General features: G+C 46.6%; 1 protein-coding gene across 1 annotated transcript; it reads right to left on the reverse strand.

The window, feature by feature from the left end:
* Positions 1-973: 973 nt before the first annotated feature.
* Positions 974-3925, reverse strand: LOC307027163 (uncharacterized protein; the record flags this gene model as incomplete). The annotated part of the gene is made up of 4 exons (XM_079695355.1): positions 2926-3925; positions 2376-2653; positions 1919-2253; positions 974-1783 (listed from the first exon to the last, which is right to left on the reverse strand). Exons 1-4 carry the CDS (start codon positions 3108-3110, stop codon positions 974-976), a joined length of 1608 nt encoding a protein of 535 aa, XP_079551481.1. The 5' UTR covers positions 3111-3925.
* Positions 3926-21593: the final 17668 nt, after the last annotated feature.

Here is a 21593-nt window from a genome sequence, read left to right on the forward strand (position 1 = left end):
TATGGCTATCTAACCCTCCATTGGAGCCTCCTGTATGGCCACCGTCCGGGTGTGTACACAAACATGACCAACACGGAGGTATTTGTGACCTGCTCTATCATTTTCAGTCACATTGACCCTGAAACACATTTTGAGTTTGATACACTGTTGGAAAGATGAGATTCTTAGCTTTCTGATGATATCAATATTGTTTTTGTCCTCCAAATATTAAGCAAAATACGTCACTTTACATAATGAATGTCATCGAACCATGATTTTGAGAAAAAGGCCTTCAAAGTTTGCAGTACTTTCTTAGGTATTTATTCAAATGAACCATACCATAAAACGAATTCATCTAGAGCTGTTTGCACAAAAACACACACACACACACACACACACACACACACACACACACACACACACACACACACACACACACACACACACACACACACACACACACACAATATACTGTTCTCTTGTTGTTACTTTCATACATCAATACATGGAACAAAGGCACTCACATACACATGCACGCCGTACCAACGTGCACTCCCGTACACTCCCGAACTCACGTGCACGTTCATCAATTTATGTACAAGCACATGCTTATGCGCACACATCTATTCCCATGTACATGGCCATGTGCACACCCAGACCACATGCACACCCGTACTCACGTGCACGCCCGTACTCACGTGCACACCCATACCCACGTGCAGAATCATCAATATACAATTTTTATGAAAAACACTATGAATAAATACTTAAATGAACTGATTGCATGTTAACCTCTAAGAACATTAGAATCATTTGGCACAAAAGCTAATTTAGAGAAAGAAGCAAGCAACAGAACAGATAAATATACTACACAATATAAAAATAGCAAACAATCAACAGAGTAGCTAACAGTACTTAAAACCAATTTGAAATATATATTTACAGCATTTATAGAAGAATTACATAGTGTTGATGTATTATGCACTCTCACTCATTAAGGATGAGGTGTTAAGGGTTTGGGGCAGGTGATGTCTTTGGTTTCCTCAGTGCAGAACTCTCTGATCTTCTCAAAAAGATACCACTGCCGTTTTTCATCAAGCCCAGGGGGAGTCAGTTCAGTGGGACGTGCCTCCTGGTCAGTAAAGCACCCTGTGCGTAGCAGCATGAAGGATTCTTCTTCTTTACCTTCAAACTCCTTGGCGTAGACCACTCCAGGCTCGGCACTGGTGAAGCGTAGGTGATGGTACCTCTTGATACCTGGAAGCGGTCTGAAGCTGGGGGCAAGGAAGTTGTGCCAGTCGTCTGTTTTGACGAAGGTCTCCCCTGACTCATTGCCAACCAGCTGGGGGATGTTGACTCCAGTGATGGTACTGGACCTGACAGCCTGGCTGATGTCCTTCAGGCAGGACACTGGTGTGCGGCGGAACTGCTGCTTAAACAGGCCAAAGCACCAGTCAGGTGCAAATTTGGTGTGGCCAGCAATAAGAAAGTTGAGGGAGATATCTTCATGGAGTCCCACCATGCACCGCCAAGCAAGGTACCAGAGGAGGTATCTGTTTTTGTTCTGACCAGAGCAGTTGTCACAGTGCAGGTGAACATGTTTCTCCCCAAGCCCATACTGAGAGAAGAAGTGGTGGAGGTAGGCAATGACAGCATTGGAACCCTTGCTGCTGCAATGAGCCTCATCTATGAGGTAGTTTACCTGCTGAGGAACACCTTCACAGCAGACACCAAACAGTCCACACTTCCTGGGAACCATAAAGTAAATGGGCCCGGGCTGGAGAGGGTCACTGGGGTAGTGAACCTGTAACACCAGACCAACAGATGAATTAACTAATGAGTGATCTATACTCTAATTCTAAAAATGTGTGAATATTCATATTGTTACATTCCAAACATTCTGGATTATCACAGCATTCATCACATTCACACACCTCACCTGCTGTGCATAGTCAAAGCTGTAGTGGATGGTGATGTCTCTGCTACAGGGTTGGTTGGGTCCTAATTTGACACCCAGCTCTCTAGCTGTTTCTTTACAGCTGGCGACCATCTCCTGGTAAGCCTGACACTCCACCCCCACGGTGCGGAGGTGTTCTTCCTGCTTCCTGAGCTTCGCTGACTTGACACAGTCGGGAAAGTTGGAGCTGCGGTAGATGGCAATGTTGTTTTTCTGACAGAACCAACATAGGTCTGTCATCGGCCTCCCAATAATGACACTGGGAGTCAGCTCCTTCCACAGCTTCCTAAATGTGCTGTTGCCAGCAGCACGGTGACCTGGAAAGGTGATTAAAGACAAAGATAGCATTGTTAGATTACTCATCATTAGTTTTCCATTGAGGTTTCCTCATGTAAAAAAACCCCAAAAAAACAAGATTAAAATATAAGAAAATACCCACCCTTCTCCTGCATCTGAACCTTGTATTTCCGCCACACAGAGGACTTGGTCTCAGTTGTTGGTAGAACACTGATGTCCGTCCTCTTAAACCCTGGAATCCGTCCAGGAAGTGGCATGGCAAAGACATCTGCAAAGTTGGTAATGAACCGTACAATTCGCTGGATGTCTTCAAAGGACAACACCCTTTTGGTCACCACACGACCACCACGTCTTATCCTTGGGGCCAAGCCATGTTCCTTGTAGAACTTGATGATGCCTGTCAGCTTGTCTTGAGAAATTCTGGAATGGTTTAAAACATCAGTCTTTGATTGTTTTTTATGGCTTTATTTAATGTATGCATTGTAGTATATACATTGTCGTTGTATTTTTTCATTATGTAAAAGCATGTATATATATATATATTTATTTATTTATGTATTACTATTGCTGTAAATTCTGCTTCTATTCAGTTATTGTCAAACTCAGTTCAACTCATGCATGGCTTATTACCACTTCATTTGAAAATAGTAACACTACCAAAAGTGAAGTAGCCTTTTCAAAATCAAACTCACCCATGTAGAAACTTGAAAGTCTCCCGGCAGATTTTGTGCCCATCTAAGAAATAGGACGTTCTCTGCTGTTTCCGCTCCTTTTGGTGTCCTCTCTTTGCACAAGCGGTCTCTTTGGAGAGGTTTATGTTGGAGCTTATCTTTCCAAGTAGCACCAAATGCTTTTCACCTGGAAAATCATATAACATTACATAATGTGTTGTGTCAATCACTCATCACACACAACTTAAATCTTTAACGTGTAACAGAACACACAGGCCCACCCCCCACACATTGCCTATAGTATTATGTTAAACACACTCCCATACACACATATTCTATCTATTATAAAGGGTAATAATAAGTACAGGCTAGTCTGGCAGTGACTCCAGAGTAAACTGCTCTCACATGAGATAATACATTTGTAGCTGCCTATCTCTGCACATCTTTAGATAATTAGGCTGGGGCCACATGTGATTTAAGGGGTAGCCAAAAAAATATGTCTCCCCATGTGGATAAAATGTAGGGTTGAAACATTTATGAAAATGTTCACCACAATAATTTTTCAATGAGTATTAGCCAACTTTAAGTTGTAGGTGGTCATGTGAGCATTATTTTAATTGTTGTTATGTTTTTAACACTAACCCATACTCACACACACATCGTTACCACAGTCAAAGGTATTTAAATAATATAACGTTATAACGTTACTTACCATTAGTCATTTCATTCATTTGGTCTCGTCTCTTGACCATCTCCTCAGGGGTGTAACGGGTGTAACAGGGAACTCCATCATTAAATGTACAGCTACACCTGTAGTCATGGGCCCTCTCAATCTCTTGAGCGCTGTCCTCGCTCACATAATGCCGTACGGACTGAAGTGTCTCAGCCACCGGGTCGTTCAGCAGTGGTTGTTCCTCTGTGGTGTCCTCATCCTCTTCAGCATCCGTGGTCTGAGGGCTGCTGTCAGTGTCAGGGCTGTCTGACTCTAAATCGGAGCCGGATAACGGGGAAACTTCAACCGGTGCCGTCAAAAAGTAATCAGTGATCATCTGAACCCATTGCTCATCAGAGGCTGTCCCTCTCACAATGTTGGAGTTCAACAGTCTTGCGATTTGATCTTCTCTGGAATCCATCGATCTGATTAGCGGCTAATAAATTGTCAAAGTACGGAGGAAAAATATTTTCGTTTTACTGGGTAAAGGTCGCGAGGAATAATGTTGGTTTATATAGTGTGTGTGTGTGTGTGTTTGTGTATTTTGCGTTTGTGTGTATTGTGTTGGTTTCCCGGGGAAAACCCTCACAAGAAACACCGGTTGTTGTTATGCCAGCTGTGACGTTACGTTACTCCGTTCTCCGCTCGTAATGATGCCTTTACAAGCTTCAAAGTTGTATTTATCATCTGAATTTGGCAAAACAAGTTTAATATTCTGAAAGCCAAGACTTTGTTTATTTGAAATCAGATGAAAATAAACTATCACGGACTCTGCCGTGTTATTTATGATTACTATACGCTTTTCATTCATAATGTCAGCCGGAGGGAGGGGGGGCAGCGCTGCGGAAGAGCAGCGTGAGAGCTGTCATCTTCCCATTACAAGCTTCAAACATGTATTTATCGTTTGATTTTGGAAATAAAAGTTTCAGATTCTGAAAGCCAAGACGTTGTTTATTTGAAATCAAACAAAACACCAAAACCCCGAAAAACTAGTTTTTTACTCAAATCCACGTTTATTTTGAAATGAGCCGTTGCAACTTCCGACTGATTTCGATAGAGCGGGTCACATTTGAGGCGGACAGAAGGGGCACTGCTGAGGGCTACATCATCCACGTGCAGGATCACAAGACTGCCAAGACATTTGGTGAAGCACAGCTGGTGCTTACAATAAAGGAGTTTAGCTGGGTCATGCGGTGGATGGGGATAAAAGAGGGCTTGTCGGGTCCTCAGAGTGAATTCTTCCTTTTCACATCGGGGAAGCAGGCTTCCAAGAACCTGAACGCTCACTTGAAGAGGGCTTGGGCTGATGCTGGGCTAGAAACAGCCGTCACCTTCACCATCTTGCGCACTGCCCTGGCTGACAATATCAAGCATCACCAAGATCCAGAAAGCAGGTCGATTCTCGCTAGGTTTATGTGCCACGACGTAAGCACTGCAGACCGGTTCTACGCGAATACGCCTGGAATAAAGGAGGCATTGAAGATCCGCTCCATGTTCAGGGCGGCGGCAGCAGCAGCTACAGCAGCATCATCATCAGAAGGAGGTCTACCACCGTCAGCTACCTCCAAAGAGGACTCAGGGGCGGAGAGCAGCGATACCTCTTCTTTAGGACCGATTGATACTCCTGATGAGGGGAAAGGGGCCGTGGACTCAACCTTTTTTCCCCGGTGCACTGTACAAGTTAGACGGCTAATATGGCCCCCAGGCCCCTGTTAATCATGTTGTAATCATGTTGTTATTATGTTTATTTTGTATACTGTTTTTGTAAAAATGGTGTGATAATTAAATAAATAAAAGAACATTAGTATAACCTTGAAGGTTCCCAGGGGCAAATACAGTGCCAGGTATCAGACTATTTAAACAATGTGTACCAATGATTAAGACACCTTCCCTGGCTTGTAAAATGCGGTGATGCGTCCTGGACGTATCAGACTATTTTAAACAACTTTTCCCTGCCTTTCAAACACGTATCCCTGGGTGTTTTAGCCTGTCATTTTGCAGGATATCATTTAACATTGACCCTCTCCTGAAAATGGACATATTCTGTGCATTTCCGGGAGAGGTTACATGTTAAATTATATCCTGCAAAATGACAGGCTAAAACGCTCTTCCATATGTTTAAAAACACTTTTCCGACTATTTTAAATAACTTTTCCCCGCCTTTCAAACACTTGTTCCTGGGTTATAGCCTGTCATTTTGCAGGATATAATTTAACATGGAATCTCTCCTGGAAATGGACATATTCTGTGCATTTCCAGGAGAGGTTACATGTTAAATGATATCCTGCAAAATGACAGGCTACAACTCTCTTCCAGACGTTTAAAAACACTTTCCCCGACCATTTAAACATTATTTCTGGCTTGTAAAGTGCGGTGATGAGCCCTGACAGTATCAGACTATTTAAAGGGTTACCAGGAGCATGAGAATATCCTCCAAAGAAAGGGTGGTAGTGTCATGAATAAGGCCGAATATGGATGCCGATGTGGGGACGGTAAAGCACCGCAAAATCTACCCCCTTTGGGGTAACCAGGGGCATGAAATTCTATAGGGTGTGAACATCTGGGTTTAGTCCGTGGGGGAGTGCTTAAGTCCGGGGGCCCGGGGTCTCACGGTGCACGAGGTTATGGAAGTACCACTGTTGCCGGAGATCCTCAGTCCGTCCTTTGGGGCTCTGTCAGGGGCTACAGAGAGGTGGTTTTCCCGGTGATTGCAACCATGGGTCCGATGCTTCAATGCAGGGAACACGGACCAAGGGGAGGACTTGGGTTACCACCTGGTTAAAATGGTCCCACCTCCGCACCAACGCGGGGCTGGTGATGGGTCCGATACATTGATTGTTTTTTGTTTCATGGTTCTGCCACGAGCTCACAAGAAAGTTTTGGGTACAAAAATGTGGGGATAACAGTACCTCCGGGCGCTCCATCCCGCTCCGGCTTTCGCCGCAGCGGGGGGAGGAGGCATTGAACCCCTCGCACCTGCCCCCGGAGGAGGCAGGGGAGTCAGGTACCCGGAGGCGCACGGTGGACGGCCAGGGCGAGACCGCCACACTGCACTGGAGTCAGAGTTCCGAGTTTTTCGAGCCAGGTCCCGGTAAAACGCAGTACGGAGCACCCGGCAGGAACCTCCAGCAGACCCCCCCGCGCGGTTCCCTCGTCCCTCGGAAGAGGCGGAGAGGTGAGTGTTTTTCATCTGCTGGCGGACTGCCGGGGAGAACGTGCTGCTCGGGAGCCAGGCTCAGAGTTAGTGGCAGTGAGAGCCCGTGCACCTGCCTTTTACAGCAGGCACGCGCTGGTATCGGGGTGGGGAGAGATGACTATGTGCATTGTGTCGGGGACCCTGGTGAATGATAAGACCCATCATTTAAATGCAAAAACCACCATTAAAAGTCACTTTTAGGGGGAAAAAACAGCCTCTGTCCACTTCGTTAACAAACTGATAGGCAAATGGACAAAAGTGTGATTAAAGCATATGCGGGACCCCAGCGAGCAACAGACTATGTGCATTGTGTCGGGGACCCTGGTGAATGATAAGACCCATCATTTAAATGCAAAAACCACCATTAAAAGTCACTTTTAGGGGGAAAAAACAGCCTCTGTCCACTTCGTTAACAAACTGATAGGCAAATAGACAAAAGTGTGATTAAAGCATATGCGGGACCCCAGCGAGCTCCAGACTATGTGCATTGTGTCGGGGACCCTGGTGAATGATAAGACCCATCATTTAAATGCAAAAACCACCATTAAAAGTCACTTTTAGGGGGAAAAAACAGCCTCTGTCCACTTCGTTAACAAACTGATAGGCAAATGGACAAAAGTGTGATTAAAGCATATGCGGGACCCCCGCGAGCTCCAGACTATGTGCATTGTGTCGGGGACCCTCGTGAATGATAACACTCATCATTTAAACGCAAAAGCCACCATTAAAAGTCACTTTTAGGCGGAAAGCGCGGTTTCTGTCCATTTCGTTAACAAACTGATAGGCAAATGGACAAAAGGGGTAACACGGCCCAGCCGCTGCTTCGCTGCTCCAGACTATGTACATTGTGTCGGGGACCCTTGTAAATGATAACACCCATCATTCAAACGCAAAAGCCACCATTAAAAGTCACTTTTAGGCGGAAAGCGCAGTTTCTGTCCATTTCGTTAACAAACTGATAGGCAAATGGACAAAAGGGGGAACACGGCCCAGCCGCTGTTCCGCTGCTCCAGACTATGTGCATTGTGTCGGGGACCCTTGTGAATGATAACACCCATCATTTAAATGCAAAGACCACCATTAAAAGTTACTTTTAGGGGGAAAAAACAGGCTCTGTCCATTTCGTTAACAAACTGATAGGCAAATGGACAAAAGGGGGAACACCGCCCAGCCGCTGCTCCGCTGCTCCAGACTATGTGCATTGTGTCGGGGACCCTTGTGAATGATAACACCCATCATTTAAACGCAAGGTCCACCATTAAAAGTCACTTTTAGGCGGAAAGCGCAGTTTCTGTCCATTTCGTTAACAAACTGATAGGCAGATGGACAAAAGTGTGATTAAAGCATATGCGGGACCCCAGCGAGCTCCAGACTATGTGCATTGTGTCGGGGACCCTTGTGAATGATAAGATCCATCATTTAAACGCAAGGGCCACCATTTAAAGTCACTTTTAGGGGGAAAACGCAGCCTCTGTCCATTTGGTTAACAAAGTGATAGGCAAATGGACAAAAATGTGATTAAAGCATATGCAGGACCCCAGCAAGCTCCAGGCTATGTGCATTGTGTCGGGGACCCTTGTGAATGATAAGACCCATCATTTAAATGCAAAAACCACCATTAAAAGTCACTTTTAGGGGGAAAACGCAGGCTCTGTCCATTTCGTTAACAAACTGATTGGCAATCGGACAAAAGGGGGAACACCACAGGGCGCATCACCACATTTTACAAGCCAGGGAAGGTGCATGGATCCTGGGTAAACATTGATTAAGTGTTTTTAAATGTGTGGAACAGTGTTTTGTCACTTTCAAAACTCTCCTGTCATTGACCGGAGAAATTGGGTCGATGTTGTATTCAATCTGGCCATTAATATTCCAGTGAGACGAAGTACGTACATTGACCGGAGTGATCCCATGTTAATTTTGTCCAAAAACCGGAGCATTCCCTGACCATTTAAACATTATTTCTGGCTTGTAAAGTGCGGTGATGAGCCCTGGTAGTATCAGACTATTTAAAGTGTTACCAGGAGCATGAGAATATCCTCCAAAGAAGGGCTGGTGGTGTCATGAAGAAGGCAGAATATGGATGCCGATGTGCGGACGGTAAAGCACCGCAAAATCCACCCCCTTTAGGGTTACCATGGGCATGAGGTTCTGTAGGGTGTGATCATCTGGGTTTAGTCCGTGGGGGAGTGCTTAAGTCCGGGGGCCCGGGGACTCACGGTGCACGAGGTTATGGAAGTGCCACTGTTGCCGGAGGTCCTCAGTCCGTCCTTTGGGGCTCTGTGAGGGGCTACAGAGAGGTGGTTTTCCCGGTCCCTCTCCTGGAGGTATGAAATAACCTGAGCTCCATGTGAGGGAGAGAGGCTGGAGGTCATTTGGCCGTTCTTTGGGGCTCTGTGAGGTGCCCAAGAGAGGTGCTTTTCCCGGTCCCTCTCCTGGAAGTGTGTTAAAAAAAAGACCTGTTTGCCCGTGTTAGGAAGCCATGCTGGAGCTGCTTCGGGGGTCTGTGAGGGGCTAAAGAGAGGTGTTTTTCCCGGTCTATTTTAATGGAAGTCTGACATGAGCAGAGTGTGCATGTGAGGGAGCCGTGCTGGAGCTGCTTAGTCCGTCCTTTGGTGGTCTGTGAGGAGCTAAGGAGTAGTGTTTTCCCCGGTCTATTTGATGGAAGACTGACATGAGCAGAGTGTGCATGTGAGGGAGCCGTGCTGGAGCTGCTTAGTCCGTCCTTTGGTGGTCTGTGAGGGGCTAAAGAGAGGTGTTTTCCCCGGTCTATTTGATGGAAGACTGACATGGGCAGAGTGTGCATGTGAGGGAGCCGTGCTGGAGCTGCTTCGGGGGTCTGTGAGGGGCTAAAGAGAGGTGTTTTTCCCGGTCTATTTGATGGAATACTGACATGAGCAGAGTGTGCATGTGAGGGAGCCGTGCTGGAACTGCTTAGTCCGTCCTTTGGTGGTCTGTGAAGGGCTAAAGAGAGGTGTTTTTCCCGGTCTATTTTAATGGAAGTCTGACATGAGCAGAGTGTGCATGTGAGGGAGCCGTGCTGGAACTGCTTAGTCCGTCCTTTGGTGGTCTGTGAGGGGCTAAAGAGAGGTGTTTTCCCCGGTCTATTTGATGGAAGACTGACATGAGCAGAGTGTGCATGTGAGGGAGCCGTGCTGGAGCTGCTTCGGGGGTCTGTGAGGGGCTAAAGAGAGGTGTTTTCCCCGGTCTATTTGATGGAAGACTGACATGAGCAGAGTGTGCATGCTTTGAAACTAATCCACCCACGCTTAGCATGCTATTTTAGGGTATAAATCGTACCTTGTCACCATGCATGTAGCTGCATTTAAAAAAAGCTTACAGCACCGGGTATTCCCAGGCGGTCTCCCATCCAAGCACTGACCCGTCCCGACCCTGCAGTACTATGGGTCTCTGAAACAATCTGACTTTTACCACACTGTGAGCAGGGTTTAATCCGATTTTCAGCACTCTTTCCCCCGCAGAAACTAGTTTAAATCACCGTGGTCACCATGGTGGGGATTTAGGAATGTACCTGTGTGTGGTGCGGAGCTTCCCTGCACTTTAAATCCATTGATTTGCCCTGTTTTTGTTGTATTTTTTACTATTAATGCACTGTGCTCCCTGGGATGATGCGTCCTCCTGTGGGGACACATGAGAACTGCACTCAAATTACTTTGTGCTTTTTAAACAGTTTAAAATATTTTTTTCCACATTTAAAAAAAACGCTTTCTGCCCTGGAAATCATTTTTAATCATTATTACCATTATGGAGGGGCTGCAGGAACACTTTCCCCGCCTTGCAAACATTTATTCCTGGTTAAAATAATCAATTTGTTCCGCCTGCTTTCCGTCAGCACCTCTGCGGCTGTCGGATTAAAACAGATGAATGCACTTTTAACACTCATGTACACCATTCATATGGTTCCCTAACACAGTGCACACAGTCTGGAGCTCTGACTGGGGTCCTGCTCAGGCTCCAGGCCGGCGTTTTAACGAAACGGACGGATTTCCGCCCATTTGGCCATTCAAATGTTAACGAAACGGCCAGACTTCCGTGCGCATCAGCGGCTGTCGGATTAAAACAGCTTAATGCGCTTTTACCACTCACGCAGCCAGAATTCCTGCTCTTTTCCTGGGTTACAAAGTGAGGTGACGCAGCCTGTCCTCTGAGTCTCCCCGCCTCTCAGAGACTTATTTCTTGGTAAAAAAAGCCATGTGCTCCGCCCCCTGGATCTCTGCATGTGTGTGTGCCTGTGAGTCTCTGGCTACTGTCCACATGACCGCATTATGAGGCACTATTTTCGGATACATTTTCTCATTTTCACCACTTTTCATGTTTTTATTATGTATATTGTTATATTATTATTATTGTATATATGTATACTGTGTATACTGTTTTTGTAAAAATCATGTGATTATTAAATAAATAATAAAACATGAATATAACCTTGAAGGTTCCCAGGGGCAAATACAGTAACAGGTGTCAGACTATTTAAACAATGTTTACCCAGGATTCAGACACCTTCCCTGGCTTGTAAAATGCGGTGCGCAAGTGACTTTAAATGGTGGCCCTTGAGTTTAAATGATGGGTCTTATCATTCACCAGGGTCCCCGACACAATGCACACAGCCTGGAGCAGTGGAGCAGCGGCTGGGCCGTGTTCCCCCTTTTGTCCATTTGCCTATCAGTTTGTTAACGAAGTGGACAGAGGCTGTTTTTTGCCCCTAAAAGTGACTTTTAATGGTGGATTTTGCATTTAAATGATGGCTCTTATCATTCACCAGGGTCCCCGACACAATGCACATGGTCTGGAGCTCGCTGGGGTCCTGCATATGCTTTAATCACACTTTTGTCCATTTGCCTATCAGTTTGTTAACGAAGTGGACAGAGGCTGTTTTTCCCCCTAAAAGTGACTTTTAATGGTGGCTTTTGCATTTAAATGATGGGTCTTATCATTCACGAGGGTCCCCGACACAATGCACATAGTCTGGAGCTCGCTGGGGTCCCGCATATGCTTTAATCACACTTTTGTCCATTTGCCTATCAGTTTGTTAACGAAGTGGACAGAGGCTGTTTTTTGCCCCTAAAAGTGACTTTTAATGGTGGTTTTTGCATTTAAATGATGGCTCTTATCATTCACCAGGGTCCCCGACACAATGCACATGGTCTTGAGCTCGCTGGGGTCCCGCATATGCTTTAATCAGGCGTTTTAACACTTTTCCCCACGAAAATGATTTTTAATCATTTTCTTGGGGCTATATAAATCAAATTCCGGTTAATGCAGAGCACAATCGTACCTTTTACTATTTTAATGTATTGGCATTATATATCTTTGGGCTATAAAAGCGACATATTTGGATGACTTTGTCAGTTTATGGAGCTTATCCCACAAATCCCGGAGGATCCGGGCCAAATTTGGGAGCTCATAGGCGGCCTGTCATAGGCCCCCACCCGTGGAAAGAAAAAAAAATGAAAGAAAACGGTCAATTATATGTTAAAATAATCAAAAAATGAACTTTTAAAATTACAACAGAGAAGGGGCTCAGAGAAGGGGCGAAGGGGCTCAAGTGTTCGGCGCTTCGGGACGAAGCCCCGAACACTTTTCCCCTCCCCCGTTGCAATGTACAATGGAGAGGGGAATCCAGACTTCCCCTCCTCCGTTGTAAAAAAACGTTCATGTTTTCCAAGCTACTGTCTGCATGAAATCGGAAACCCGGTTTTTGAGAGGACTCAGAAAAAAAACGGCTGTGTAACTTCATGGAGGAATTCATCCGCTGTATGTGCACTCTGGCTCGGATACATTTTGTTGCCCGGAGACCCCCCAGCATGGTTCTTACCAAACTTTAAGTTTTTGAACTGAGCTCCGGAGGAAGGCAAGGGGAGTTGACAGTGGACTCAATCCGCCTCATGAGGCACTATTCTCGGATACATTTCAACACTTTTAGCCCTTTTTGATGGTTCTCCAAAAAATAACTCTGACTTTTTCAGAGTGTTGAGGAATGCAAGGGGAGTTGACAGGGGACTCAATCCGCCTCATGAGGCACTATTCTCGGATACATTTCAACACTTTTAGCCATTTTTGATGGTTCTCCAAAAAATAACTCTGACTTTTTCAGAGTGTGGAGGAATGCGAGGGGAGTTGACAGGGGACTATACCCGCCTTATGGGGCACTATTCTCGGATACATTTCAACACTTTCACCCATTTTTTATGGTTCTCCAAAAAATAACTCTGACTTTTTCAGAGTGTGGAGGAATGCGAGGGGAGTTGACAGGGGACTTTACCCGCCTTATGTGGCACTATTCTCGGATACATTTCAACACTTTTAGCCATTTTTGATGGTTGTCCAAAAAATAACTCTGACTTTTTCAGAGTGTGGAGGAATACGAGGGGAGTTGACACTGGACTTTACCCGCCTTATGGGGCACTATTCTCGGATACATTTCAACACTTTTAGCCATTTTTGATGGTTCTCCAAAAAATAACTCTGACTTTTTCAGAGTGTGGAGGAATGCAAGGGGAGTTGACAGGGGACTTTACCCGCCTTATGGGGCACTATTCTCGGATACATTTCAACACTTTTAGCCATTTTTGATGGTTCTCCAAAAAATAACTCTGACTTTTTCAGAGTGTGGAGGAATGCGAGGGGAGTTGACAGGGGACTTTACCCGCCTTATGGGGCACTATTCTCGGATACATTTCAACACTTTCACCCATTTTTGATGGTTCTCCAAAAAATAACTCTGACTTTTTCAGAGTGTGTAGGAATCCAAGGGGAGTTGACAGGGGACTCAATCCGCCTCATGAGGCGCTATTCTCGGATACATTTCAACACTTTTAGCCATTTTTGATGGTTCTCCAAAAAATAACTATGACTTTTTCAGAGTGTGGAGGAATGCGAGGGGAGTTGACAGGGGACTTTACCCGCCTTATGTGGCACTATTCTCGGATACATTTCAACACTTTTAGCCATTTTTGATGGTTCTCCAAAAAATAACTATGACTTTTTCAGAGTGTGGAGGAATGCGAGGGGAGTTGACAGGGGACTTTACCCGCCTTATGGGGCACTATTCTCGGATACATTTCAACACTTTTAGCCATTTTTGATGGTTCTCCAAAAAATAACTCTGACTTTTTCAGAGTGTGGAGGAATGCGAGGGGAGTTGACAGGGGACTTTACCCGCCTTATGGGGTACTATTCTCGGATACATTTCAACACTTTCACCCATTTTTGATGGTTCTCCAAAAAATAACTCTGACTTTTTCAGAGTGTGGAGGAATGCGAGGGGAGTTGACAGGGGACTCAATCCGCCTTATGGGGCACTATTCTCGTATACATATTTTCATTTTCACCCATTTTTTATGGAACTCCAAAAAGACAAGTTAGTCTTTTTTTTCCCTTCCTCTTATGATTTTTCACCGATTGAATTGGAAACGCGACCCGCCATCGGAGGGCCTCCGCCGGCCCGGCCTCGTGCCGGTGCTCTGGCGGTCGGTTCCTCCGAACTGCGGGTTTGACTCTGATGGCCGGGAGGGACGAGGGAAACGTTGGGGGGGTCTGCTGGAGGCTCCTGCTGGAGTCTTGCGTTCACTGGGACCTGGCTCGAAAAACTCGAAACCCTGACTCCAGTGCGGTGTTGCGGCCATGCGCCTCCGGGTACCAGACTCCCCTGCCTCCTCCGTGTTGCGTGGGCTGCGTGGGGGTAACCCTGCGTGTCCGTTACCCTGCGTGTCCGTTACCCTGCGTGTCTCTTACCTCCCAGGCCGACCGATATGAAGCGTTTCCAAGACGAACCGTCTGACTCAGGGGTCCCACCACGGGTTCCGTAGCGGGGTGGAAGTTCCACCTCCCCATTTCGCAGCGGAATGCAAGACAAACACCTGTTTCTCTCATCCTCCACTGTGGCATAGCGGCCTTAGTCAGCTGCGGCATTCAGCAATTGACCTTGCTCCGGGCACAGGACCCTACTTCATCAAACTACCTGTTTGATCCTGCGTAACAACCACATATATGCTTGTCTGCAAAGACATTGATCGAATGGCAAACGTGAACCGCCATCGGAAGGCCTCCGCCGGCCCGGCCTCGTGCCGGTGCTCTGGCGGTCGGTTCATCCAAACTGCGGGTTTGACTCTGCTCCTGGGAGCGCATATATGCTTGTCTGCAAAGAGGGACATGCCTGGTCCCTCCCAGGTGTTCTTCTACGGCTAGTGTCCAGTCAGCTGCGGTATCATCAAATTTGACCCGCCATCGGAGGGCCTCCTCCCCGGGTCCAGCTTCCGGTGCTTGGCGGTCGGTTCATCCAAACTGCGGGTTTGACTCTGCTCCTGGGAGCGCATATATGCTTGTCTGCAAAGAGGGACATGCCTGGTCCCGCCCAGGTGTTCTTCTACGGCTAGTGTCCAGCCAGCTGCGGTATCATCAAATTTGACCCGCCATCGGAAGGCCTCCTCCCCGGGTCCAGCTTCCGGTGCTTGGGGGTCGGTTCATCCAAACTGCGGGTAATCCTCGAGCTGACAAAGATATGTGTATTTGCCTGAAGGATGGAAATAAACAAAGAATGATATTTTACAGGACATGACGGATATCTGTTTTTTCCAGGCTTTTTGGAAATAAACCAAATGTGATTTTGCAGTGCATTATATAGCTCATTTTACCCATGTGATGTTGTGCAGTACATTACTGAGCTCATTTAACGATATGGTCTACCAGGCGAAGTGGGATGCTGCCATGTCCCAACTGTTCTCCGGAGGAATATAAGGAGTTGACAGGGGACTCTGCCCAGTGCTCATGAACCAAATGAGGGGTGTGTTAGAGGGGAAGGCTCTGGCTGTTTCTGCAGCCCATGCATCTACCTTCTCTCCCCACCCCGATACCAGCGCGTGCTTGCTGTAAAAGTCAGGTGCACGGGCTCTCACTGCCACTAACTCTGAGCCTGGCTCCCGAGCAGCACGTTCTCCCCGGCAGTCCGCCAGCAGATGAAAAACACCCACCTCTCCGCCTCTTCCGAGGGAACCGCGCGGGGGGGTCTGCTGGAGGTTCCTGCCGGATGCTCCGTACTGCGTTTCACCGGGACCTGGCTCGAAAAACTCGGAACTCTGACTCCAGTGCGGTGTGGCGGTCTCGCCCTGGCCGTCCACCGTGCGCCTCCGGGTACCTGACTCCCCTGCCTCCTCCGGGGGCAGGTGCGAGGGGTTCAATGCCTCCTCCCCCCGCTGCGGCGAAAGCCGGAGCGGGACGGAGCGCCCGGAGGTACTGTTATCCCCACGTTTTTGTACCCAAAACTGTCTTGTGAGCTCGTGGCAGAACCATGAAACAAAAAACAATCAATGTATCGGACCCATCACCAGCCCCGCGTTGGTGCGGAGGTGGGACCATTTTAACCAGGTGGTAACCCAAGTCCTCCCCTTGGTCCGTGTTCCCTGCATTGAAGCATCGGACCCATGGTTGCAATCACCGGGAAAACCACCTCTCTGTAGCCCCTGACAGAGCTCAATGCCTCCTCCCCCCGCTCCGGCTTTCGTCGCAGCGGGGGGAGGAGGCATTGAACCCCTCGCCCCTGCCCCCGGAGGAGGCATGGGTGTCAGGCACCCGGAGGCGCACGGTGGACGGCCAGGGCGAGACCGCCACACCGCACTGGAGTCAGAGTTCCGAGTTTTTCGAGCCAGGTCCCGGTAAAACACAGTACGGAGCACCCGGCAGGAACCTCCAGCAGACCCCCCCGCGCGGTTCCCTCATCCCTCGGAAGAGGCGGAGGGGTGAGTGTTTTTCATCTGCTGGCGGACTGCCGGGGAGAACGTGCTGCTCGGGAGCCAGGCTCAGAGTTAGTGGCAGTGAGAGCCCGTGCACCTGCCTTTTACAGCAGGCACGCGCTGGTATCGGGGTGGGGAGAGAAGACTATGTGCATTGTGTCGGGGACCCTGGTGAATGATAAGACCCATCATTTAAATGCAAAAACCACCATTAAAAGTCACTTTTAGGAGGAAAAAACAGCCTCTGTCCACTTCGTTAACAAACTGATAGTCAAATGGACAAAAGTGTGATTAAAGCATATGCGGGACCCCAGCGAGCTCCAGACTATGTGCATTGTGTCGGGGACCCTGGTGAATGATAAGACCCATCATTTAAATGCAAAAACCACCATTAAAAGTCACTTTTAGGGGGAAAAAACAGCCTCTGTCCACTTCGTTAACAAACTGATAGGCAAATGGACAAAAGTGTGATTAAAGCATATGCGGGACCCCAGCGAGCTCCAGACTATGTGCACTGTGTCGGGGACCCTGGTGAATGATAAAACCCATCATTTAAATGCAAAAACCACCATTAAAAGTCACTTTTAGGGGGAAAGAACAGCCTCATTCCACTTCGTTAAGAAACTGATAGGCAAATTAACAAAAGTGTGATTAAAGCATATGCGGGACCCCAGCGAGGTCCAGACTATGTGCATTGTGTCGGGGACCCTGGTGAATGATAAGACGCATCATTTAAATGCAAAAACCACCATTAAAAGTCACTTTTAGGGGGAAAAAACAGCCTCTGTCCACTTCGTTAACAAACTGATAGGCAAATGGACACAAGTGTGATTAAAGCATATGCGGGACCCCAGCGAGCTCCAGACTATGTGCATTGTGTCGGGGACCCTGGTGAATGATAAGACCCATCATTTAAATGCAAAAAACACCATTAAAAGTCACTTTTAGGGCGAAAAAACAGCCTCTCTGTCCACTTCGTTAACAAACTGATAGGCAAATGGACAAAAGTGTGATTAAAGCATATGCGGGACCCCAGCGAGCTCCAGACAATGTGTATTGTGTCGGGGACCCTGGTGAATGATAAGACCCATCATTTAAATGCAAAAACCACCATTAAAAGTCACTTTTAGGGGGAAAAAACAGCCTCTGTCCACTTCGTTAACAAACTGATAGGCAAATGGACAAAAGTGTGATTAAAGCATATGCGGGACCCCAGCGAGCTCCAGACAATGTGTATTGTGTCGGGGACCCTGGTGAATGATAAGACCCATCATTTAAATGCAAAAACCACCATTAAAAGTCACTTTTAGGGGGAAAAAACAGCCTCTGTCCACTTCGTTAACAAACTGATAGGCAAATGGACAAAAGTGTGATTAAAGCATATGCGGGACCCCAGCGAGCTCCAGACTATGTGCATTGTGTCGGGGACCCTCGTGAATGATAACACTCATCATTTAAAGCCACCATTAAAAGTCACTTTTAGGGGGAAAAAAACGGCTCTGTCCATTTCGTTAACAAACTGATAGGCAAATGGACAAAAGGGGGAACACGGCCCAGCCGCTGCTCCGCTGCTCCAGACTATGTGCATTGTGTCGGGGACCCTTGTGAATGATAACAACCACCATTTAAACGCAAGGTCCACCATTAAAAGTCACTTTTAGGCGGAAAGCGCAGTTTCTGTCCATTTCGTTAACAAACTGATAGGCAAATGGAAAAAAGTGTGATTAAAGCATATGCGGGACCCCAGCGAGCTCCAGACTATGTGCATTGTGTCGGGGACCCTTGTGAATGATAAGACCCATCATTTAAACGCAAGGGCCACCATTTAAAGTCACTTTTAGGGGGAAAATGCAGCCTCTGTCCATTTGGTTAACAAACTGATAGGCAAATGGACAAAAGTGTGATTAAAGCATATGCAGGACCCCAGCAAGCTCCAGGCTATGTGCATTGTGTCGGGGACCCTCGTGAATGATAACACCCATCATTTAAACGCAAAAGCCACCATTAAAAGTCACTTTTAGGCGGAAAGCGCGGTTTCTGTCCATTTCGTTAACAAACTGATAGGCAAATGGACAAAAGGGGTAACACGGCCCAGCCGCTGCTTCGCTGCTCCAGACTATGTACATTGTGTCGGGGACCCTTGTAAATGATAACACCCATCATTTAAACGCAAAAGCCACCATTAAAAGTCACTTTTAGGCGGAAAGCGCAGTTTCTGTCCATTTCGTTAACAAACTGATAGGCAAATGGACAAAAGGGGGAACACGGCCCAGCCGCTGTTCCGCTGCTCCAGACTATGTGCATTGTGTCGGGGACCCTTGTGAATGATAACACCCATCATTTAAATGCAAAGTCCACCATTAAAAGTCACTTTTAGGCGGAAAGCGCAGTTTCTGTCCATTTCGTTAACAAACTGATAGGCAAATGGACAAAAGTGTGATTAAAGCATATGCGGGACCCCAGCGAGCTCCAGACTATGTGCATTGTGTCGGGGACCCTTGTGAATGATAACACCCATCATTTAAACGCAAGGGCCACCATTTAAAGTCACTTTTAGGGGGAAAACGCAGCCTCTGTCCATTTGGTTAACAAAGTCATAGGCAAATGGACAAAAGTGTGATTAAAGCATATGCAGGACCCCAGCAAGCTCCAGGCTATGTGCATTGTGTCGGGGACCCTTGTGAATGATAAGACCCATCATTTAAATGCAAAAACCACCATTAAAAGTCACTTTTAGGGGGAAAATGCAGGCTCTGTCCATTTCGTTAACAAACTGATAGGCAAATGGACAAAAGGGGGAACACCACAGGGCGCATCACCACATTTTACAAGCCAGGGAAGGTGCATGGATCCTGGGTAAAGATTGATTAAGTGTTTTTAAATGTGTGGAACAGTGTTTTGTCACTTTCAAAACTCTCCTGTCATTGACCGGAGAAATTGGGTCGATGTTGTATTCAATCTGGCCATTAATATTCCAGTGAGACGAAGTACGTACATTGACCGGAGTGATCCCATGTTAATTTTGTCCAAAAACCGGAGCATTCCCTGACCATTTAAACATTATTTCTGGCTTGTAAAGTGCGGTGATGAGCCCTGTTAGTATCAGACTATTTAAAGGGTTACCAGGAGCATGAGAATATCCTCCAAAGAAGGGCTGGTGGTGTCATGAAGAAGGCCGAATATGGATGCCGATGTGCGGACGGTAAAGCACCGCAAAATCCACCCCCTTTAGGGTTACCAGGGGCATGAGGTTCTGTAGGGTGTGATCATCTGGGTTTAGTCCGTGGGGGAGTGCTTAAGTCCGGGGGCCCGGGGTCTCACGGTGCACGAGGTTATGGAAGTGCCACTGTTGCCGGAGGTCCTTAGTCCGTCCTTTGGGGCTCTGTCAGGGGCTACAGAGAGGTGGTTTTCCCGGTCCCTCTCCTGGAGGTATGAAATAACCTGAGCTCCATGTGAGGGAGCCGTGCTGGAGCTGCTTAGTCCGTCCTTTGGTGGTCTGTGAGGGGCTAATGAGAGGTGTTTTCCCCGGTCTATTTGATGGAAGTCTGACACGAGCAGAGTGTGCATGCTTTGAAACTAATCCACCCACGCTTAGCATGCTATTTTAGGGTATACATCGTACCTTGTCACCATGCACTGTGCTCCCTGGGACGACGCGCCCTCCTGTGGGGACACATGAGAACTGCACTCAAATCACTTTGTGCTTTTTAAACAGTTTAACATATTTTTTTCCACATTTAAAAAACGCTTTCTGCCCTGGAAATCATTTCTAATCATTATTACCGTTATGGAGGGGCTGCAGGAACACTTTCCCCGCCTTGCAAACATTTATTCCTGGTTCAAATAATAAATTTTGGTCCGCCTGCTTTGCGTCAGCACCTCTGCGGCTGTCGGATTAACACAGATGAATGCACTTTTAACACTCACGCAGCCAGAATTCCTGCTCTTTTCCTGGGTTACAAAGTGAGGTGACGCAGCCTGTCCTCTGAGTCTCCCCGCCTCTCATAGACTTATTTCTGGGTAAAAAAAGCCATGTGCTCCGCCCCCTGGATCTCTGCATGTGTGTGTGCCTGTGAGTCTGTGGCTACTGTCCACATGCCCGCATTAGGAGGCACTATTTTCGGATACATTTTCTCATTTTCACCACTTTTCATGTTTTTATTATGTATGTTGTGATATTATTATTATTATTATTATTATTATTATTATTATTATTGTATATATGTATACTGTGTATACTGTTTTTGTAAAAATCATGTGATTATTAAATAAATAATAAAACATGAATATAACCTTGAAGTTTCCCAGGGGCAAATACAGTGCCAGGTGTCAGACTATTTAAACAATGTTTACCCAGGATTCAGACACCTTCCCTGGCTTGTAAAATGTGGTGATGCGCCCTGGAGGTATCAGAATATTTTAAACAACTTTTCCCCGCCTTTCAAACACTTGTTCCTGGGTTATAGCCTGTCATTTTGCAGGATATAATTTAACATGTAACCTCTCCTGGAAATGGACATACTCTGTGCATTTCCAGGAGAGGTTCCATGTTAAATTATATCCTGCAAAATGACAGGCAACAACTCTCTTCCAGACGTTTAAAAACACTTTTCCGACTATTTTAAACAACTTTTCCCCGCCTTTCAAACACTTGTTCCTGGGTTATAGCCTGTCATTTTGCAGGATATAATTTAACATGGAACCTTTCCTGAAAATGGACATACTCTGTGCATTTCCAGGAGAGGTTCCATGTTAAATTATATCCTGCAAAATGACAGGCAACAACTCTCTTCCAGACGTTTAAAAACACTTTTCCGACTATTTTAAACAACTTTTCCCCGCCTTTCAAACACTTGTTCCTGGGTTATAGCGTGTCATTTTGCAGGATATAATTTAACATGTAACCTCTCCTGGAAATGGACATACTCTGTGCATTTCCAGGAGAGGTTCCATGTTAAATTATATCCTGCAAAATGACAGGCAACAACTCTCTTCCAGACGTTTAAAAACACTTTTCCGACTATTTTAAACA

This window comes from Notothenia rossii, assembly GCF_949606895.1.
Source record: "Notothenia rossii genome assembly, contig: scaffold_107, whole genome shotgun sequence".
Classification (NCBI taxonomy): Eukaryota; Metazoa; Chordata; class Actinopteri; order Perciformes; family Nototheniidae; genus Notothenia; species Notothenia rossii.